The sequence below is a fragment of the Rutidosis leptorrhynchoides genome, chromosome 4 (genome assembly GCF_046630445.1).
Source record: "Rutidosis leptorrhynchoides isolate AG116_Rl617_1_P2 chromosome 4, CSIRO_AGI_Rlap_v1, whole genome shotgun sequence".
Taxonomy (NCBI): domain Eukaryota; kingdom Viridiplantae; phylum Streptophyta; class Magnoliopsida; order Asterales; family Asteraceae; genus Rutidosis; species Rutidosis leptorrhynchoides.
The window spans coordinates 484,301,935-484,320,358 of record NC_092336.1 but is presented as its reverse complement, the minus strand read 5'-3'; the positions used below and the strand labels follow the sequence as shown (position 1 = coordinate 484,320,358).

The 18,424-nt window shown below is 33.0% G+C and overlaps 2 protein-coding genes across 2 annotated transcripts; one reads left to right on the top strand and one right to left on the bottom strand.

The window, feature by feature from the left end:
* On the top strand, window positions 1-1,890 carry LOC139844599 (F-box protein SKIP14-like). The gene is made up of 2 exons (XM_071834832.1): window positions 1-872; window positions 970-1,890. The coding sequence occupies exons 1-2, from the start codon at window positions 126-128 to the stop codon at window positions 1,489-1,491; spliced, it is 1,269 nt and encodes a 422-aa protein (XP_071690933.1). The 5' UTR covers window positions 1-125; the 3' UTR covers window positions 1,492-1,890.
* A 1,217-nt stretch (window positions 1,891-3,107) lies between these two features.
* LOC139844598 (uncharacterized) lies at window positions 3,108-6,219 on the bottom strand. The gene is made up of 3 exons (XM_071834831.1): window positions 6,148-6,219; window positions 4,563-5,519; window positions 3,108-3,364 (listed from the first exon to the last, which is right to left on the bottom strand). The coding sequence occupies exons 2-3, from the start codon at window positions 5,489-5,491 to the stop codon at window positions 3,361-3,363; spliced, it is 933 nt and encodes a 310-aa protein (XP_071690932.1). The 5' UTR covers window positions 5,492-5,519; window positions 6,148-6,219; the 3' UTR covers window positions 3,108-3,360.
* Between the last annotated feature and the right edge of the window lie 12,205 nt (window positions 6,220-18,424).

The window sequence follows — 18,424 nt, the reverse complement described above, 5'->3', positions numbered from 1 at the left end:
TTTTCTTTTTTTTCACACTTCGGCTATTTTTAGGTTTCAGCCATTCAGGTGATATTAAAAAAATAATAAAAAATAAAACTTTTTTTTTTCTTTCCCTTTTGTGTTGAATTTAGGGTTATAGAAAAATGGCTTTGAATTATTCTCAACGTCCGATTTTTTCGGTTCATACTTCGGAAGACAATCTGGTATCACAGTTGAGGATGGAGAAAGGGGGTGAGAGTTATGTTAGGATTGGATCACCTGAATCTGTGTCGAAAGACGTTACCGATATGTTGCCATCCGACCCGTTTGGAATGGATATTGATATCAGTACTACATTGACAGCGTTTACAGGATGGATTGGTGATTTAGAATTAGGTTATGGTGATTATGAATATATGGGGAACAATAAAGAAGATTATGGATTATCTGATGGTTTTAATATCTTTTGGAACAGTGCTATGACGTTTCAATCGTTTCCTACGAATTTGGTGCATCATAATTACTACAATAAGGGTAAAAATGGTGGAAGTGGAAGTGTTATTGTTATTAAAGGTGATGAATCTGTAAATGGTTATGCTACTTGTCCTGATGTAATTGGCGGTGAGCCTCACCAGGCTTTCGTTCTTGCTCTTAGTTATCTAGGAATTAAAGATCTGCTAGTGGTGGAGCGTGTTTGTAAATCCTTGTGTTATACTATTCGCAATGATTCCCTTTTATGGAGGAACATTGTAATCAAACATCCGTTGAATGAGAGGATCACTGATGATGTTCTTGTTCAATTAGCTAATCGGGCTGAAGGTAATCTCCAGTGTTTGAGCTTAATTAAATGTCCAAAGATTACAGATGATGGTTTGAGACGTGTACTTGAAAATAATCCAAAATTGACCAAGGTAAAGACTTGTTCTATCTTATCGTAATTTCATTTATATATGTCATGTTCAATATTATTTGCGAACTAATTTTATCCTCATTTTTATTTTATTGTAGTTGTTCATTCCTGGATGTACAAGACTCAGTATTGATGGTATTTTGGATAGCTTAAAGGCTTTTACTTTAAGTACACAAACTGGTGGTATCAAGTATATAAGAACCGGTGGGTTCTACGGCATAACACTCGATCACTTTGAAATGTTGAAGAATTTGTTGGGCATTCAGAAAAGTGATGACAGTCCGCATTATTATCATCGGGCAAACTCGTATTTGTTAACTGATGATGATGATCGGGCTATAGATGTTGAAGTATGCCCTAGATGCCAGAATTTGAGGCTTGTTTATGACTGTCCTGTTTATGGTTGTCAACCAAAAGATCAATGCAGTGCCTGCATAATCTGCATACCTCGTTGTGCTAGATGCGGGCGGTGTGTACATAACATTGAGTATGAAGAAATGTTCTCGTTGGAGTATCTTTGTTCAGAATGTTTGAAACAGTTGCCGAAGTGTCAACAGCCACACGAAATCCCAGTTGGTACTTGTAGGGACCCGAGTGTCACCACTTGTGTTATTGGCTAAGTGGCAATCTCCTGCTTTATCACATGGTTTATATGATCTGATAGTAGGAGGTGAGAGTTGTGACTAACCGTTCAGTGGTTTGTTTTGTTAATAGAAGCCCCTTGTGGTTTGAGAGAAGAAAAAAAAAATATAAAAAAGAACGAAAACGGAGTATAAAGAACATGTAAACAGGAGAAATGGGTGATTGCTACATTGAAGGCATGGATAGGTCGCGGGTGGTATTTGTTCAGTTGCTCAGATGTTTGATGTGCATGTTCACTGTCATGATGCTATGGCTACACATTTTAAGATTCTCATACGATCATGTTGCTACAACTGTGTTATGCAAGTGTTCTACATGCTGCTGCTGCTGCTGCTGCTACTGGTACTGCTGCGCTACTGCTAGTCTGCTGCTACTGCTACTGCTACTGCATGCTTGTTTGGCGCTGCACGGTCATGCTGCTGCTACTGCTACTACGCTACTGCACTCTTGTTTGGCGTTTCACACAGTCATGCTGCTGTTGCTATGCTTGTTAGGTGAGTCACATGATCATGGGCTGCTGTTGCTCTGCTATGCTACTGCTGCTCTTTGGTGATGAAACTATTAGCTTTTTAGTTGATGGAAAAGATGTTACCGCTAGATGAAATTATTAGTTCGTTAGTGATGAAAGTGTTAGTTCTTAAGTTGATAACTTAGTACCTATCTTACTACCTTAAATTGCATGTATGTGTATGTTTGTCATTCATTATCATTCTAAAACTAAATAAAAATGATCACTAAGTCGATTTATTGGCGACTTGCATGTCACATAGTCTAAATTGAACTTCAGGCAGCTTTAAAATCCATTAAAATTTAATTCTACTATTTTCTTGGAGTCTCGTACTTTTTTTAATCTACTTATTAGCCGAAGGTCCATTCGGAATCAAGAGATCCATAGAATATTGAGATGGAGGACTTTGTATACTCTTGAGGTGTTTTACTATGATAGGGGACTTTTATGGGATTGAATTTATTGTTATTGCTGTTTTAGAACACAAAAAGAATGTACTTAACCTGGAAGTGTTAATTAATGGATAACGTTTGGTGTAAAGTGCAAAGAAAGTTGGAATATTTGTTCAATTTGTCTACTCCATTTATGTGTTAACTTTATTATTTGACCAACTTAAATTGTGTCCATATGACATCAACATTGTCAAATGTATTGGAATCTAAATATAGCAAGATACCCTCTTCAAAGATAGCATATATATTTGACAGTAATCCATAGGGTCATTTAGGTATTCCCAAAAGCTATGACGTATTGTTGGCGTACAACACAAGTACAACACTTTTTTTTTGGCAAATAAACGATAACATTAATAACGATCCGAAAATCAACTCGTGGAGCACTTTATTATGGCTTGACCAACATAGCCTTCACGTGATCACTTGAGTACCGAATTGTGACTGTTGCATTAAATTCCTCCTCAAGTAAATCGTCTTTTATTATCCGAATTGTGACATAATTTGATCAATCTATCGTAAATTGTACACGATCAGATGAATATAAAGACAGAAAATGAACTAGTAATGAATGAGATTTGATATCATCAAAAGAAACTTAAGATATGAATGAATCAATTCAAAATGTCTACAATCTACATTAATCAATTAACTGGCTTCCAATAAACAATGACAAAATTCGATTATTTGTTGGATTTCTTTCCTAATTTTTTCATCCATGCCAGGGTGAAAATTGACTTCATTGCACCTTTGCCCTTAACAGACCCTCCATTCGGCGTCTTATCCTTCGCATTAGCCACAGGATCTTGCACGGGGTCCCATTGATCAGCCCACGAGGTTCCCTCTGAGTTGAAAAGGTCCATCCTTATGGTTTCTTTTTAATCTCTTTAACTGCCAAAAATGTAACATATGATGCAATATCTTTAAGAATATAATGATAATCTGTGTGTGGTTAAAATTTGTTTAAATGTACACCAGCCATCCCATTGTAGGCTATTATTTTTCAATAGATTTAGACTTATCTTTGGTCAACCATAAGGTCAGCTTGGGTAAAGTCAGACTTTGATATCTAAATACATACTAGGCCTCAAATCAAGGAAGTTTGTTCAAATCTAAGGAACAACATATGAATAGAAATCACATATATAAGCTAAAAAAAATGATTACATTACAGTAACAAACTAAAAAATAGCAATATTTTAACCTGGTAAGATGGACTTCAAATAATCTTGGCCTGGTCTATAAATGGGCCAACTTAAAAAAAACTGAAAATTGTGAAAAAAATTCATACAAAGTATTAATAGCTTAAATTAACTATTCGCAGTTGTCATTACTAATTTATTGATTCACATTATTTTTTTAACCATCCCAAGGTAGCCCAGTGGCAGTGGTTGGGCCCTGACATCTTTGGAAGAGGTCTCAGGTTCGAATCTTGGGGTGGCCAGGGAAGGGTTGGAAATAGCCAGGAAGTTTTCTTGATGGGCTGCGTACAGTAGAGTATGGGGTCGGATTACTCGCCCTTCCCGGGCAACCCGAATAGGGAAAACCTTACAACTTTATGTAGTTGCGTTGTGTTCCATATGTCCCATAGAAAAATTACATTGTACTATTTCCTTTTAAGAAGTATTAACAGCAAAATAAACCTACTTCCTCAAACTGAGTAAAAACTCATTTGGGTTCATAAGCTTCCTCTGTTTGCTCTTGCCAAGGGTAATTAAATACTTCATAAATCACCTAATAACCATAGCAATGTTCAAGAAACGAATGACTGTTTCAGGGAATGGAAGAACATTATTACAACCGCATTTAACCATATAACAGAAGTGGCAATCTCAACCCATTTTCTTATAGATGGGTCTATTCAGGCTATCTGGTTATTTTTGTACATAGGTTCATATGGGTAAAGTAAATGATTAAATTTAATGAAACAAGTGGAGTGGTTAGGAAGTAGCCAAAAGTGTACTTTTAATACCTAAAGCTTCCAAGACCATTAAACACAATCATCAAACTTAGCCCAAATTGACACAAATACACAACCTGCGTGACAAGACCATATTACCATAACACTAATATAAAGCCATAGTGGTACCTGAATAATTCAACATGCCCTGCAATATCTCGACATAGAAGCTTTGACCCGCTTGCCAATTCCATACTCTTTCGGATCGATAATCCCGTTTGTTTATGTGTTGACGTTGGTTCATATTTCCTAACTTCGTCTTGACTTCCCATCGCCAAAGCTTCTCTAGCAGGGACCACATTTTCCCACCAAAATTCCCGTAAAATCCCATGAATCAACATCCAATATTCTCGATCTCTAAAAACACGAAATATCGTGCTCCCGTTCAATGTCCAACAATATAAATCAACCCAATCTCTATCCATAACTTCCATTTGACCCTGAACTTGAGGCATATAATAATACGGCATATTAGTCCATGGTAGAGCTAATTCGGGCTTCCCTTTATTATACGGACACTTCACTTCAAGAATCCCTAAATTTTGACCCGACCCAAGAAGCCCATCTGGAGATGCACCAATCCAATCAAATTTATCGTCCGAATGGGTTGCAAACCCTAACGAACTCACTTCACGACCCGTTATCCTTTTGTAATTCTCGATGGCTTTTTCTTCATTATTCACACCCCATTCCATGGCCCGCATTGCAACGGGTGCAATCACGGATTCCGTATCTAACGGGAACACTTTTTCTTGCCAAAGTTCGTACCTACGTTTTCCTTTCCAAAACCCGAGGGCGGTACTAAACGTGCTAGTAGTCAATTTGTCTCGTCTAAGTGCAAACCAATCGTCAGAGCGTTGGGCGGGGGTATCTGACGGAGAGAGTTGACTTTTCAGAGTCAAATTCAATGGTCGAGAGCGGTAAACAAGTGATGTCAACGGAGCAACATTATGCAATGGTCTAAAAAGGTGAATTTGAAACTTTTTTCTTTTAAAAGGGTGAACTGGCGCTGGTTTATGGCGAATACACCGGAGACTAGCAATGCAGGTATTGGTCATTGTTGAAGCCTATGTGAAGATATGAAGCCTATACGAAAATACAAAAAGCTCAGCAAGTTGTTAATTATGATCAATGATCTTACGGAACAATGAGAGCACGGTTGAGCATTACAATATTAGTTACAGACAAATCAGGAAATGATGTTAATTTCAACAAAAATAGCAATTTAATGTGTCTTATATAAACATAATACAACAATTTTAATGTCAATATTTTAAAGCATTGACCTTTCTCTCTTGCATTTACAATTCCATATATACAAAAATGTTGTATGTATCATCTATTTGGGTGATATATTAATAAACATTTAGCTAACCAGCTCAAAACAGCAAATGAACCTTTTTTTTTAATAGATAACACACACACAAAGAAATAAATATCAAAAGTGAAAATATAAACAAACATAAAAACAAGGAATTATACAATACATATCTGCAATAGCTCAAGTACGATAAAGCAAATTAATTTATGCATGAAAGGCCCCAAATATATCGAATTACCAAATTCTAATAAATTTTGATAGCTGGGTATACTTGATTTAAGTTCTGAAATAAAGATTTTTAAGGATATAAGATGAGATAATACGTGAAAAATAATAGAACATAAAAAACCGTAATTTAAAGGGAAATTGTAAAGAGAGATTTGATTTGCTAACCTGTGTTAATAGGGCATTGAATCAATTTGTAAACCAAGGATTTTAATGTAGCAGTTACAGAATTGCTAGGGTTTTTTATGTGATATATTTTGTTAGGATTAAGAAGATGGGGGTATATTGATGAAATGACATAATATCAAGGGTATAATTGTAATTTACTAAATAAAAAATTAGAATTAAGTACACTGGTTGAGTCATGAGTGTATTACTCCCAAAAGTTCGTAACTAATCCAAAATTGGTTAGCCGGATCCTGATTAAAACGTTATATGATGTATGGTTTCTAGGGGTGTTCGTTTGGTTGGTTTATGATTTACGTAGTTTATTCGGTTTTTAAGAATATTTTTGTGAACCAATAACCGAACCAAATTTGACAAAACCAAACCAATCCAACCAAATAAGAAATCGGTTTACATGGATTGGTTTTGGTTGAACCAAATTAAAACTTTTAGATAAAAAGTGTGTAGTTTTTGTTTTTAAAAATAGCAAACTTGTTTTATTGACTAACCAATAAATATACAATTGATACAATATTTCCTTCCAAGCATGCAGTATGAGAAGCAGTCGAAGAGTATACAACCTATATTTACAATATAAACTATATCAATGAATTGAGTAGCACAAAAATAAAAATGAAACCAGGAACAACTAAGTTTCCAAGTATAAAAAATTCATATTACGGAGTAACTAATAAACAAATTCAATTGTTAAAGTGAAATCAAACCAGTAAAAACATTAAACTTAAACAAGAACAAATAAAAGATAATTGATACTTAAAATTCAAAATAAATTAAATTAAATATACTAGATTTAATATATATACAACAAATAAAAGTATATTTCGGTTTTTTGGTTTGAAATCAAATGTTGATTTTACAAACCAAATCCAAACCGAAAATCGTAAATATTTTTGAAAAAAATTACGCCGTTGGTACCTGTGATTTGTTACTATTTTCATCAAAACACCTAAAGTTTAAATTTTGCGTCGTCGATACCTAAATTTTCTGTGACTTTCGTGGTTAGTACCCACTCCAAACTTCCGTTTACTCTTAACAGTTACCACCTCACATGTGACACACATGTGAGGGTATAATTGTACTTTTCATTATTTAATCCATATAAAACGCATGATAAAGGGTTGGACATGATTTGGCATCTAAATGGACGATTCATTAATCTCCTTCAAAAAGTCTGATACCTAAAACCCTAGAGATCATTACCATCTTTGGTGATTTTTTTACATTTAATTATTCAAAAGATTCAACAAACGATTAAATTACCAAAGATTCACAACAAGCTTTGAACTTTTGACTAAATCTTTAATTTGGGGAAAAACCCAAAATGAGCTAGAAATTGAATATTTACTTCAGTCAAAAGAGTGAGGGTTTTGAAATATTGATTCAATTTATATAAACAACATTTTCTCTTAGAATCCATGGAAGCTTATAAGAGATGGGTTCAGAGGAACAAGGAGTATGTTCATTCTTTAGAGTCTCTTGCTAATGTAAGTCCACTCTTAATTCTTGTAAAGCTCATACTTTTAGTAATTTGTTATAAATAATGCGTTCTATAATCTTTATTGGTTGTTAATTTTGTGAATTTGAAATTATATTGGTGTTTGGACTTGGGTATAAACTGATTATACCGCTACTTGGGTTTTAAGTTTTAACCTCAATAATTGTCTAATAGAATTGATTTCGATTTTTATTATCTTCTTGTGATTCTTGAAGTCACATTAATCACTTACATTGAACACCCTTACAGTTCTTTTTGTAGACTTGTTTAGTTGTCTTTTCACAAACATAATTGTATATCTCGTGTATGATCGTGTCAATGAATTTAGGTTAACTTAAAGTTAGTGGTCAAATGTTTTAAGTGTTAATTTTAATTGATGATAATTGTTATTAAAGTGAGGCAGAATGCCTGGTGTAGCTTCATAAATAGAATGCCTGGTGTAGCTTCATAAATATAAATGCTAATGTTTGTATGACTGATAACCTTGTGTCTGTAATAGCAAAACGTTTTACATAATGATTTTGTTTTAAACTTCTAATTTGTGTGCAAGCGAAATGCTAATGTTGCAAATAGTCTATATATTTTGATTTTTGTTATAATTCAGTAGGCTTATAACTACCTTTAGTGGCCTAGTTCTTGACTGTACACTAATAAGTATATAGAGAGAATATGAGAGAATATATTTAGTGTGTGTTTTATAAACTCATAACACACATATTTATACTCAAAAAAATCTACTATACAATATCTATAATAATAATAAAATTAACATCCAATTTAACTTTTATAACACTCCCCCTTGGATGACAATTTTATTAGAGAATAACTAGTACTGCCTCGTTAAAAACCTTGCTAAAGAAAACCCATTGGGATAAAACTTTAGCTAAGGGAAAAAGAGTGCAGCATAGAGTTGACTCCCCCTCAAGTAGGCAACGCCTGAATTGTTACATCTTCTGAACATGCCTCATGCCAATATTATGAATGTGTGTTCTGAAAATAGCAGTTGGAAGTGCTTTGGTGAAAAGGTCAGCAGAGTTTTTGCTGGACTGAACATATCTCATTTCAATCTGGTTGTCCTTAATGAGATTTTGAGTGTATGAGAAGAATCTAGGAGGTATATGTTTTGTTCGGTCACTTTTGATATACCCTTCTTTCATCTGTGTTATGCAAGCTACATTATCTTCATAGATAGTTGTTGGACTTTTATCGCGTTCTAGTCCACAAGAATCAGTAATGAGTTGTGTCATTGATCTCAACCAAAAACATTCCCGAGTAGCTTCATGTAATGCAATCACTTCGGCATGATTTGATGATGTTGCAACAAGTGTTTGTTTTTGAGAACGCCATGATATTTCGGTACCTCCATTTAGGAATACATATCCATTTTGAGATTTAGCTTTATGTGGATCAGATAAATAACCTGCATCTGCATAACCAACCAAATCTTGTTTCAATTCGTTAGAATAAAATAATCCTAAATCAGTAGTTCATCGAAGGTATCGAAATATGTGTTTGATCCCATTCCAGTGTCTTTTGGTAGGAGCTGAGCTGAACCTTGCCAACAAATTAACTGCAAAAGAAATGTCAGGTCTTGTACAATTTGTAAGATACATAAGAGCTCCAATTGCACTAAGATATGGTACTTCTGGTCCTAGGATATCTTCATGATCTTCACAGAGACGAAATGGATCAGTGTCAACATTAAGTGATCTAACAACCATAGGAGTACTTAATGGTTTTGCCTTGTCCATATTAAAACATTTTAAAATCTTTTCAGTATATGTTGTTTGATGTACAAGTAAACCATTAGGCATATGTTCAATTTGTAAACCAAGGCAATAGTTGATTTTTCCGAGATCTTTCATTTCAAATTCTTTCTTTAGAAGTTGAATGGCTTCATGGATCTCTTTATTTGTACCTATGATATTAAGATCATCAACATAAACAGCTATGATCACATATCCGGATGTTGTTTTCTTAATGAAAACACATGGGCAAATAAGATTATTGGTATACCCTTTGCTTATCAAGTAATCACTTAATCGTTTATACCACACGCGACCCGATTGTTTCAACCCATATAAAGACCTTTGTAACTTGATTGAGTACATTTCTTTGGGTTTTGCATTGGTTGCTTCTGATACCTTAAATCCTTCAGGTATCTTCATATATATATCACTATCAAGTGATCCATAAAGATAAGCAGTCACAACATCCATGAGATGCATTTCTAAATTTTTAGAAACTGCCAGGCTGATTAAGTATCTAAAAGTAATTGCATCCATAACAGGAGAATAAGTTTCCTCATAATCAATTCCTGGTCTTTGAGAAAAACCTTGAGCTACAAGTCTAGCTTTATACCTTGTAACTTCATTTTTCTCATTTCTTTTTCGCACAAAAACCCATCTATATCCCACAGGTTTCACATCTTTAGGTGTGAGAATGATAGATCCGAAAACTTTTCTTTTATTGAGCGATTCAAATTCAGCTCGTATTGCTCCTTTCCAATGATCCCAATCATGTCTATTTTGACATTCTATGACAGATTTTGGTTCTGGATCATCATCATCATTCATGATGTCATATGCAACATTATATGAAAATATCTCATCAAGATTTTTCATTTCATTTCGGTTCCATAATATTTTTGAATGTGCATAATTGATTGAAAATTCCGTATTGACATCATCAATCTCCTCTGCAGAAGGAGTATTGATTTGTAGTTCTTCTTGAACACTTTCTTTTACCTCATTATCAGCTGATTTTCTTTTTGGAGGATTTTTATCTTTGGAACCAATTGGTCTCCCACGTTTCTGGCGTGGCAAAGACTCAAGAATGACATTATTGCCAGTTTTTGGAATTTCAATTCGAGCTGGAGCATTTGCTGCTGGTATATATGATTTAGTCACTCTTTTTGTATCTGTAAATGCATCAAGCAATTTATTCGCAAGTTCTTGCATATGCATTATTTTTTGAACTTCGGTCTCACATTCTTTTGTGCGAGGATCAAGATACATTAATTGAGGTTCACGCCATGAAACATCATTTTCTTTATTTTTTATTTCTCCCCCTAATCTAGGGAATAATGTTTCATTAAAGTGACAATCAGCAAAACGTGCTGTAAAAACATCACGTCATGGGTTCAATATATCTTATTATTGAAGATGTTTCATATCCAACATATATTCCCATCCTTTTTTGAGGACCCATTTTAGTGCGTTGTGGTGGTGCGATAGGGACATAAACCGCACAACCAAATGTTCTAAGGTGGGAAATATTTGGCTGATGGCCAAAAGCAAGTTGCAATGGAGAATATGTATGACTTGCGCTTGGTCTAATGCGAATCAATGTTGCAGCATGCAAAATTGCATGACCCCATACAGATACTGGGAGTTTTGTTCTCATTATCAATGGTCTAGCTATTAGCTGCAATCGTTTAATTAATGATTCAGCTAAACCATTTTGTGTATGCACATGGACAACAGGATGTTCAACAATAATCCCAATAGACATGCAAAAGTTATTAAATGCTTGAGACGTAAACTCACCGGCATTATCTAGTCTCACCCTTTTAATAGTATAATCAGGAAAATGTGCTCTCAATTTAATAATTTGAGCAAGAAATTTTGCAAATGCCATATTTCGACTTGATAATAGACAAACATGAGACCATCTACTAGATGCGTCTATTAGAACCATAAAATATCTAAATGGTCCACATGGTGGATGAATTGGTCCACATATATCACCTTGAATTCTTTCAAGAAACATTGGTGATTCTTTTTCAACCTTAAGAGGTGATGGTCTTATTATCAACTTTCCAAGTGAGCATGATGTACATGGGATAAGTGCATCATGAGGGATCCTTTGATCCGCCAATGGATGTCCATGTGTATTTTGTATTATTCTTTTCATCATTGTTGATCCTGGGTGGCCTAATCTCTCATGCCACAAACTGATCATTACAGGATCACATGATTTTTCTTTAACTACCACATTTACTTCAGGTACATTTATATGTGTATAATGTAAACCAGAATGAAGTCTTGGTAGTTTTTCAATTACACGATTCTTATCAGTGATACTTAAATATTTTTCATTTTCTGTTGTCACTGACTGATAATCATATCCATTTTGGTATATGTCAGAGAAACTTAACAAATTTCTCTTTGACATTGGAGAAAATAAGGCATTATTTATCAGAAAATTCGTACCATTTGGTAACATGAATTTTGCCTTTCCCATTCCTTTTATTAAGTCCACAGGACCTGATATAGTATGTATAGTTCCTTCCGTTGCTTTCAAGTCTGTGAAATATTTTTTAGATTAGAGTATGGTGTGAGTGGCACCACTGTCTGCAATACAAATATCTCCACCATTTAACTGATTTTTTACTCCAGCAGTATACATCATGAACTTCAAAAAAAAAATATGAGAAACAAATAATGAGTACATAATTCATCAATATATTACATTCAAAACATGTTACAAACGATAGCACATAATAAGAAAATATGTAGTAAACTAGATATGGTGTAGATTGAAAATCTACAACCATTTATTTAACGGGAACATATAATAGGATATATATATATATATATATATATATATATATATATATATATATATATATATATATATATATATATATATATATATATATATATATATTAGAAATTTATTCATTAAAGTAGTCACAAGTTGACTCGGTGATTTTTGTATCAAGGTCATCCACAAGATTTGCTTCTTTTCGTTTTCCCTTTAGGGATTCTTGATACCGATTAACAGAATTCTGATTTGTTCGGCAGTTTTTAGACCAGTGGCCAATTTTACCACATCGGTAACAAGAATCTTCAACATTCTTTGAAGAGCCTTCTTCAACATTGTGATTTGTGGGATTGTATGGTGTTTGTATTTTATAATTTTGTGGATTATTATTTCTTTGTCCACGACCACTACCACCACGACCACGACCACCACCACGACCATTACCATAAGGGTGATTTCGAACATAGTTATGATTTTTATTATTGTTATGGTAATTTCCATGATGATGGTTTTGGCCAATATGGCCACGACCTTGTCCACGCCCTCGTCCATGTGCAATTCTTCTTTTATTATTATTATTGTTAATAGCATTAGCTTCAGGAAATGCTAGCGCACCGGTAGGACGAGATTCTTGATTTTTCATCAGTAATTCTTTATTAACTTCTGCAACTAAGAGATAAGTTTGAAGTTTGGAAAAAGTTTTATAATTCTGCAATCTTAAATTTTCTTGCACAGTTATGTTTGCAGAATGCATTGTGGAGAAAGTTTTCTCCATCATATCAGCATCACTTATTTGTTGACCACAGAATTGAAGCTTTGAACGGATCTTGAACATGGCCGAGCTGTATTCACTTACCTTTTTGAAATCTTGGAACCTTAGATTTCTCCATTCTTCCCTCGCAGCTGGGAGTAATATTTCCTTTTGATTATCGAATCTACTCTTGATACTTTCCCATAAAACATGTGGATCTTTGATAGTGAGAAACATATGTTTTAAAGTGGTATCAATATGTTTGCGAATAAAAGCAATTGATTTTAATTTATCTTGATCGGAACAAGTATTATTTTCTTTTAAAGTTTCTAGAATACCCAATGATCTAAGATTTATTTCTACGTCCATAACCCATGATGTGTAGTTTGTTCCCGATACGTCTAAGGCATCAAACTCAAGCGTTGATAAGTTTGACATTTTCTTGATTAGTGACTTGTGCTTGCTTAGATAAACCTTGATTATACGGAGCACTTCGTGCTGATAACGTGTTATAATTCAGTAGGCTTATAACTACCTTTAGTGGCCTAGTTCTTGACTGTAGACTAATAAGTATATAGAGAGAATATGAGAGAATATATTTAGTGTGTGTTTTATAAACTCATAACACACATATTTATACTCAAAAAAAATCTACTATACAATATCTATAATAATAATAATAAAATTAACATCCAATTTAACTTTTATAACAATTTTGACTTTTTAATATATGTTTCATATTGACATGTAATGTATTGAATGTTCAGGGATTAACAAGGCTTCTTCCTGAGAGATTTTCTGAGTCAGAAATCGTATTAGAAGCAGGTACCTGTGAGGTGTTTTAATAATGAGGTAAATTAACTGAATGGACCATATTACCCTCACATGCGTGGCACATGTGAGGGGTTAAGGGTTAAATGCTAACTGCAGTTATCTTCAGGTATCAACCACGAAATTAAATGAAACCACGGGTATCAACTACAAAAAAAAAAAAATAGTTTAGGTGTTTTGATGAAAATGGTTACAAACCACAGGTACCAACGGCGTAATTTTTTCATATTTTTGGGTAAAACCAATAAACCAAACCAAAACCAAATAAGACAACACACTTTAACCAAATAATATGGATTGGTCGGTTTCATGGTCGAAACTGTTTAATGCACACCCCTAATGGTTTCTATTATTCGCCATTGCTACTCGACACATTTCATCATAGCTCGCCATAGGTATAGTGTTCGTAGACACAAAGTCACTATCTTTTTTGGTCATAAGGGATTTCAACAATGATTTGGCAAACATTGTTTAAGCTAGAGGACCCACATGTGACGGTTAAAAGCAATAATAAAATTACCTTTTATAAAAAATGTAGCCAACGGTTACAACCCTTTTTTTATATGAAAAACTGTTTGAAAATGCATCGAACTTTCATCAAAATTCTATTGTATGCATTCAACTTTCAAATCTCCTATTGTATGCATTCAACTTTTAAATCTCTACTATTGTATGCATTTAACCTGTTATAACAGGTAACCTTCCAGGTCATCTTTCCAAACATTTACATTATTAGTCTCTCATGTTTGTAAACTCTAATTTAATTGGTCCTTCGTGTAACTTGTTACCCTAATTTCTTTAACCTGTTACCTTCGTCCATCTTCATCCATTCATCATTATTGAATTAGTATAAATTCATCTGTAAATTCTTTAACTCATGAATTATAACTCATATATATACTTAAATAATTTCACCCAAAATCACTTTTATAAATCCAACATATCTGAGTTTACGAGCATAAATCCATCGAAAATCATACATTACAGATCCAAATCAGATTTCTACTTCATCATCATTCATCTTCAACATTAGAACGAAGCAGATTCAGAAATTGTTCATCATCATCTTCGTCGTTCATCATTATTAACAGATTTAGGTGTTTTTGATTTTGAAGTTATATCAACAATCTGAGATCAGGATCTGAGTTCCTAAAGCTAAAACGCACCTTCTTCAACCATCAGATTCATTTAACAACTCCAAAGTTGTTTCAGATCTAGAAGTCAAAGTTTATTGTTCTTCGGTCAACAATTTAATTCGAGCAGATTGCTGAGTTTTAGATGCTATGATTTAATTTCGAGTGTTTACAATATGATTACAAGCTACTCTAAATTCAACCTTGATCTTCAAAGTCCATATGCAGAAGTCGCTAGTGTTCTTCTTCGATTTCCAAATTTTATTGTTGTTTTAGTTGTGAATCCTCATCAAAAAATGTTTATCGCTAACTATGAAGGCTTGAAGAATTGATTTTCAAGATTAATTTCATCAATTGGAGATTTGATGTTCATAGCAATTTTCGAACGAACTGTTGTTGCTGGAAAAGAACTGAAGATTTAATTTCATCAATTGAAGAAAAAGAAATGAAGAGGAGATGAAGTATGATGATAAAATGGGGTTTTAATTTTTTTTTAATGAATTTCAAATGAAACTTAATGGAAAAATTAACGAAAACGTTAAATTGAGGGACCATCCATGTCATTTTTTCTACATATTAACCTGCTACTTGAGCTATAAGTCATTCAATGCATACAATAGGAGAGATTTAATAGTTGAATGCATACAATAAGAATTTAGTGAAAGTTCAATGCATTTTCAAATAATTATCCCTTTTTTATATATATTTAACTAAACATTGAACACTATTTATTTTAAGCGGCAATTAGAAGTCACCGACGGAAGTACGAACACGATGTTAGAACTCACCCACCCAATTATTTTCTAGGACGAACATGATAGTCCTACTACCCCTCAAGAAGATGTGATGACACGGAAATTTTCGACCAAATTTAAACTTAATATTTACTTGTTTCCGACACGTTAAGCAAAGTCTATAAAGTTGAGTCTTAAAAAGTTTGAACTGTTTCATATATTCATTTGACCTTCGACCATTTCCGACGATTCACGAACTATTATTTGTAATCAAATATGTATATATAAATAAAAGTATATATAATATTTTGAATTAATAACAATTTAATTTAATTATTTGAGTTAAAAATGTAATATAATAAAAATAGAATCATTAAGTAATTATTAAAAGTAAATCTATATATATAAATATATATGATTTCTAATATATTGCGATATATATATAATGGTAATGATAAATTATATTATTACTACTTTTATCATTATTAGTAATATTAACAAATGTTAATTATTAAAATTTTAATAAATTTAAGATTTTGATGAATACCTAAAATATAAGTATTACTATAAGATTGATTAAAATTATTATTTAGTTGTAATCTAAATATTATTGGATATTATGACTAATACTATTATTAATATTATTACTTTATAATTATAAATACAATTATTATTAAAGTCATTATTAATATTATCATAATATCATCTTTATCAACAATATTATTATTATTATCAATATTATTATTATTATCATTAATCATTAATTAATAATAGTGTTAAAATATTTATAATGATTCGTTTCAAATCCCTTTCCAACTGTAACTAATTGATAATACTGTATCTAATTGATGGAATTAAACTCAATAACGTCCAAATTCTGTTAACATTCACAATCAACTTTATTGTTTTATTTTTATTTTCCAGTACAAACCTTGTCGACTAAATTGCTACAAAACAAACGAATATCTCAAGGATATTAACACTTTCAACTTACTACCACTTTTATCAAATCACAAACAACTATCGATCACCACCACTTGCAACTATTGCTATACTTATATTCTTCATGTTTCAAACGAATTCAAACAAACACCATCACATGACTCTCTTCTTCATACTTCGATCAACCATCACCATCTCAAAACTTAAACTGCTACATCTGTTCTTTTCTCATTCGTGAACCACCACCTTGGCCATGAGACTCTTCGTAAATTACTAGTAGTCGGGAGCACCACGCTATATTTTTTTTTTTGCTATATGAGCTCCACCATTTAATCATTAATGAACCGCCACCTTCCACTATTTCTGCTTTTAATCGATCACCTTTTTAATTACAACTATCACCACCATCGTCCATCACCTTCTACCATCAAGAATCGTCACCATCCCAACTGGAACACTACCTTTACGATGCCACCACCTTCTCCTTCATCCGAAAACCACCATTCACTTCAATTCTTTCTTCATCTATCGTTCCTGTTTCCAATCTAATCCCACAGTCATCAACCATCGATTTCCATCACTTTCACACACCACTTGAAAACACTGCTATCACTTTAATTTTTTTTTTTGGACGAATTGAAAATGGGAAAAAGGATTGCAGTGTAAAGAGTTCAACTTGGTGTTATATAATAATGCTCCTATTAGATAACTCATTATATAATAAACCTATGGAACAAGTCATCATATTTGGCCGACAAAATTTATCAATCAAAGAAAAAGGTACGTTCCATTATGAACCACTATGATGTTTGTATTGTTACTTTAATTCCAAACAAACCCCACCAAATGTTCTTTATTCGTAGCTTTATACTGAAATTGAAATCCTAGTATTCATTAATCCAAGCTTAGGGCCGTGACATTTGTATTCATTAAAACTTGATCCATTAACGACATGATGTTGGACCTTCGATTTATTAGTTGTTCGTGGTTAAAGCATCGACCTGATGAAAATTTTGATCATTATAAACTGAATGAAAACCCTTCATGTTACATGTTGGGCTTATGGAATCCATTAGATCAAAATAAATGGGATTGTTATTTGTGGGCTTGTGAAAGTGTTAATTGGACCGAGACCCATACCAATTTGGACTGTAAAGATGATTACGATGGGAATTGATGATGGACGTTCAATGATAAAGATGGCGAGAAGATAATATTAAGTCATGATTTTATGTACATAAATTGGTAATTGGTTTCATACTTATTAATTATATAATCGTGCAAGATATAACAAGAAAGTAAGTAATGGTTCGATGGTAAGGAGCGTTTGTAGTTTGCCATGAGGTCATGGGTTCGAATCTAGACTAAAGCAATTATTATTTCTTTTTAAAAAAAGATGCTGTGAAATTGGGCAAAAACAAAAAGAATAGAAGTTGGGCCGTTTATTTGGTGTTTGCTATAGAATTTTGATGGGCTCCGGTTTTCCTTTGGGCCGTAAATTCAACTCATGTTGGGCTGGAACAGTGACAGAGATGATGCATGATGATGTACGTAGGTAATGACAGAAAAATGAAATAAGATAAGAATAAATGGGATATAGAATTAAACAGAAAAACAGATGGCAGTTCAATGGTTGTGAGGGTGTTGAGGTTAACGAGAGGTCTCAGGTTCGATCCTTGCTTAGTGTAACTTTTTATTTAAAGGGCTTCTAAGGTAGTTTTTAATGCCAAAATTTATTAGTATTAGTATTAGTATTAGTATTAGTATTAGTATTAGTATTATTATTATTATTATTATTATTATTATTATTATTATTAGTATTAGT